General features: G+C 35.5%; 1 protein-coding gene across 1 annotated transcript; it reads right to left on the minus strand.

Annotated features, from left to right (window-relative positions):
* Nucleotides 1-4220: 4220 nt before the first annotated feature.
* Nucleotides 4221-5311, minus strand: LOC108468867 (FCS-Like Zinc finger 2). The gene is made up of 2 exons (XM_017769727.2): nucleotides 4813-5311; nucleotides 4221-4722 (listed from the first exon to the last, which is right to left on the minus strand). Exons 1-2 carry the CDS (start codon nucleotides 5142-5144, stop codon nucleotides 4536-4538), a joined length of 519 nt encoding a protein of 172 aa, XP_017625216.1. The 5' UTR covers nucleotides 5145-5311; the 3' UTR covers nucleotides 4221-4535.
* Nucleotides 5312-5565: the final 254 nt, after the last annotated feature.

The raw sequence follows: 5565 nt of genomic DNA on the forward strand, positions 1-5565 counted from the left end.
GATGAATCTAGTGTTTGGCTTGATGAGGAGTTGGATATTATTAAAAAGTTTAGGGGGTTTACCATAGTCTTTTTCGGACCGATGGTGTTAGGGAGTGGGGAAATACGATTAATTATGTGCCTAAAGTGGTTTCTGTTTATATGAATGAGTAGCTGGTTAAGAGAGTTCCGGAGGAAGAGATAAGAGCTGCGGTTTTTCAGTTGGGTGCTTACAAGGCTCCTAGGCTTGATAGTTTCAATGGTTTTTTCTTTCAAAAATTTTGGGAGGTTGTAAAGGAAGATGTAATTAAAGCAGTAGGTAGTTTTTTTTCATAGTGGTATCCTTTGTAGAGAGATGAACTGTAGAGATATAGTTCTCATTCCTAAAGTATAAGTCCCTAAAACGATCTTGCAATTTAGACTCATAAGTTTGTATAATTTTGTTTATAAGATAATAACGAAGGTGCTGGTGAATAGAATGAAATCTTTTCAGGGAGAACTTATGACATATAATCAAAGTCCTTGTGTGAGTAACAAATAGATACATGATAATATAGTGGTAGAGAAATTTTTCATTATTTTAAGCTTAAGAAGAAGGGGAAGAATGGTGAAATGACACTAAAAGTAGACATGAGTAAGGCATATGATAGTGTGGAATGGGGTTTCCTTGAGGAAGTGATATTGAGATTGGGTTTTGATGTTAGATGGGTCGGCTGGGTGATGGAGTGTGTTAGGACTGTGTGGTATACTTTAATTGTAAATGATAAACCGTCAGATAAGATTGTTCTTAGTAGAGGTATTAGGCGGGGGAGCCTCTACTGCCCTATTTATTTTTGTTTGTCATGGATGTTCTGTCTAGAATGATTATTGTTGAAACACAAGCACATCACCTAAGTAGTGTCAAACTTTAACAGTCTATGTCCAGTGGTTTCCCATCTTTCTTGCTTTCTTTTTTTTGGCAGATGATTCCCTATTTTTCTTGAAGGCATAGATGAGAAAGTCTCAAGAGCTTATGCTTTTACTTGAACAGTTTGGAAGGCTTCGGGGCAATCAGTCAATCGAGCCAAATCCAATATTGTCTTTAGCTCAAATATGGACATGAGAATCAGAGTTGAAATTGTCGCTGTGTTGGGAATTCCAAAAGCGAGATGTCCAGATTAATATTTGGGTTTATTGGGTAAAATCAGATGTAAAGTTTTGGGCTAACATTAAAGATAGGGTGTTGAACAAAGGTGCAATGTTGGAAACAACAAATCTTATCAATGGGTGGTAAGGAAGTTATTTTGAAAGCAGTTGCATGTGTTGTCCCAATCTATAGTATAGCATGTTATAAATGGCCAAAGAAACTTTGTTTTGATCTCAATAATGCTACGGCTCGGTTTGGTCAAAGAAAGGATGAAAGGAGGGTGCATTTGAGGAGTTGGGAATCTTAACAATGGATAAAATGGCCGTGGGACTTGGATTCAAGGATCTTGAAGCTTTCAACATTGCATTGCTGGCCAAACAATTCTGAAGATTGGTTCAAAAACTAAATGCCTTGTGGGCTAGGGTTTTGAAGGCCTGATATTTTCCTCATGTTTGAGTTTATTGATGTTGTGAGGGGTTCAAGAGCGTCATGATTTTGAGCAGTGTATTGGTTGGTTGAGATATTTTAAAAGATAGACTACTTTGGCAGGTTAAGGAAGGGATTGTGGTGTCTATTTGGAGTGACCACTAGATGCCTAAACTAAATGCTAAGCTTCTTGAACTTGTAGCTGGTGCGGGCACGTACTAAATGCTAAGCTTCTTGAACTTGTAGCTGGTGCGGGCACGTACTTTCCAAAAAAAAGTTGTGGAATGGATGAATAAAGAGGAAAGGGTATGGAAGGATAAGCCCATTGGTAACTGGATTTTTTATGAGGCAAGGTGTGCAGTTAAAGAAGTCGCAATTTGTCAATCAAAGGGAAAGATTCACTTATATGTCCATATGTAAATACAGGAACTTAATCTGTTAAATCTAATATTCTGAGTTGAAGAAATATTCCCTTTAAGGTGGAGCTTCGAAGCCTTCCTCTTCTAGACAAATCAACAAAAAGCATTGGAAGCTTCTTTGGAGTTTGAAGGTTCCAAGTAAAATCAAGCATTTTTTGTGGAAGCTGTGTACTGATTCAATTGCTACATTTGTAAATCTGTTTAAACGAAGAGTTGTTTCTCAACCTTTATGCCCAATATGTCAGCAAGAGGAGGAGTCTATTGAGCGTATGTGTTTTGGCTGTGAATGGACTCGTGGGCTTTGGTTTGTTGGTTAGAATGGTCTCAAAATCGAAAGGGATAAAATTTGCAAATTTGATAAATGGTTTTTTAAGGTGTTGTCTTGTAAAGAACTGTTGGTGGAGGATAAAGTATGGGTGCCATTTACTGTTTGGTATACATGGAAAGGCAGACGCGACGTGTCATTGGAAAAAAAGGAAGTGGATAATAAGGGTACAGTTGATAAACTTAACTTTGCCATGAATGTAGTGTTAGGTTCTTTTCAATTTAAGAATAAAATTCACTACAATGTTTCCCGTTCTGCTGATAAGTCCAGGGCCCTACAAGAAGGTTTTGTCAAGATGAACTGCGATGGAGCTTTCAAAGAAGCAACAAAGGAAAAGGCTCTTGGTATTATTTCCATGGACGTTAATGGTAAAATGCTAGGTGATGGGGGCAAAAAGGTGCATGTTCATAGTGCCTTACGAGCTGAAGTGAAGCCTATGCTGTCAAAGAGGGTCTAAAGCTGGCAATAGAGTTGATTGTTGAGTTAGACTCAAAGGAGGTTATTCGTGACTGTCATAAATCTCGGGAGATCGAAAATGGAGAATAGCTAATATCCTAGATAATATTGTCAATAGAATCGTAATATATTAACAAATATGAAAATATCGTATCTAAATTTGAAACTTATCATATACAATTATATACATAAATTTTTAAATTTCATATAATTATCATATGTGAGTTTTAACCGAATTAATTAAATTCATATACAACATAGTAATGACAAATTTTGATTTAATAAATTTATAACAAAGCCTAATTATTTTTCCTTGAAACCACGAGTACTTAATGTTGAACTGTAAGAAGACACGTGGCATAAAAGTATATCATCCTATGCCCAACAATACCAGGCCCATGAACGAGCAAATTGAATTTCTCATTGGAATCCATTTTATTATTTGGTCCAAATTCAACCCAACAACTCCCCCTATCTTTGAGGTCCAAAGCCCTGCAGGATTTAATAAACTGTGATTTATACAGTTAAAACATGCTTAAACAAAGTTTCAACTGTGATACAAAATATCTTTGGTCCATTACCAATATAATGATTTCATTAACAAAAGATGTTACTGTAATTGAAGGTTAAAAGGTTCACTATTTTAAGTGTGACCTGAATTCGAGTAACGCTACTATTAAGATTTTACTCTCCTCTTATAATTTAAAATAAATAAATTAAATGCAGTAAGGTTGATAGATTCAAACTCCGTACACCCCCTTTCTGGAGTTAGAAACAACAGGAAAACAAATGATTATGACCAATAATATGTGCCTTTTTTTTAATTATTGAAAACAACGGCACCAACCACCTTTTAGTTGAAACAGGAATTAGTCTTTTTAGCTCAGTTAGAAGTGTGTTCTATAATCTTGTCCCGTTTCTGGGCTTTTATTTCTTATTAAAACCATCTTTTGCTGCTATGGATCTAGACGTTTGAAAGCATCCCAAACCAGTTCCCTCTTCTTTAATATTCCAAGAAAAAGGTAGTCATTTAAAAGGAGGAGAGAATAATAATAATTCATTTCCCATTTAACTCTGTCAGTGTCAGTGCAACAAGCTTGTGAAATACTACAAGACAGTTGCGTGGAGGATTGATGATGAACCCTAACATGGCAAACAGTCCTTGTTTCCCTGGTCCAAAAGTTATCGCAGATACCCACAAATTCCTCATCTCAGAACCTAATATAACCACTTTTTTTTGTTCCCTCTTTTTTTTAAAGAAATTTCCGAATTCCCCCACTTTACTTGTCACTCTTTAAGTGTTATCAAACAAAACATAATTACCATTAAACTTAGTATGTAATTATAATCAACACAACAAAACAGAGTTGTTGAACCTACAACACAAAAGAAAACAGCTTTTTTGAGCAAGTACCATTTATGTCAGTCATTCTCACTTAACAATCAACATCAGTGATACTGAAATGAGAAAAAGAAATTTACTACAGAAATAGTCTAAGAAAACTTCTTATCATTCTTCATTGAATCAAAAAGAAAGAACCAAAGTCGATCTAATTAACAAAAACAGAAGACGAAAAAAAAGAGCCACATCATAGAGTAGATCCAGTCTATATATAACATTCACAGTTAAAATCTAGTATATATATGATTTCTTTTTTCAAGGAAAAAGAAGGAAAAAAAAAAACACCCTTCAAAAAAAAAAAACCATCAGAACAGGTTCTTTTATCATGGCCCTACTCTCCACGGATCTCCATGTCACTATTCATGTATGGTAGGTATGTTGGTTTATAACCACTGAAGTGATTTTAAGCAGCAGCAACAGTGCCTGTATAGAAAGGGTAATCTTGAGCTTTGTTTGGAGAATTAGATTTCCTTTGCTCCTTCTTTCTCAGAGCTTTCATTGAAGAAGAAAGGTTTCTGTTCTTTTCCAAAGCTTCATCCATATCTATCTGTTCTTGTCTGCACTCTTCACTACAGAACGGTGTGTCCCCTCTGCAACATTTCAACATACAACAAATCAGCACCCAAAACAAAAACCCAATCAAAAAATATTTAAGGCACTTGATTAAAATATGGACTAACCTATACATAAAGATGTCACGGTTACCCCCAAGAGGCTTCTTGCAAAGGAAACAAGCATCCAAGAAATGGGGTTGATGATAATGATGATCTTCAAATCTGGCATCATAAAACCTAGTAAACCTCGGAGAGAAAACCGAAGAAGAAGAAGAAGAAGCCAAATTCCTCAAACTACTCCTCCTTGAGTAACACAAAAGAGGCCTTGAAAAAAACCCATTTTGGTTACAACTTTGGTAATGGGTTCCTGAATATCCAGCTTCCATGTCTACAAGAGAAGCCAAACCATCATCTTCTTCAATAAAACAAGGCCTCCTTGAAGGACCAGAAGACTCCATTTTTGAGCAAAGGTCTGGTCTTTTTTGTGGGAATTAAAGTGAAGGAGTAAAGAGAAGATGGTGAAGTAGATGGGTGGGTGAAAGAATAAATGATGGTTTAGAATTTTTATAGGGGGGGAAAGCTTTGTTCTTTGTTGAGAAAAAGATTGCAAACAACAGCAGGTTTCAAGAATCCGTGCAATTCAATCCATTGGCTTAAAAAGACCTGCGTCCCTAACTTCGAAATTACTTCCAGTTATTAGTTGTGTGCCCTTTGGGGTGTTTTTTGCCATTCATTTACACTTAAAATACCATTATGCCATTGTTTTTTTGGAAAAATAAATGAAAATTACATTTAATTTAAAACATAAACCATAGCAAATTACATTTAAACTTAGCAAAACAAAATTCCATTATTGAGTTAAAAATAAAATGTATTAAT

The sequence above is a fragment of the Gossypium arboreum genome, chromosome 8 (assembly GCF_025698485.1).
Source record: "Gossypium arboreum isolate Shixiya-1 chromosome 8, ASM2569848v2, whole genome shotgun sequence".
Lineage (NCBI taxonomy): Eukaryota > Viridiplantae > Streptophyta > Magnoliopsida > Malvales > Malvaceae > Gossypium > Gossypium arboreum.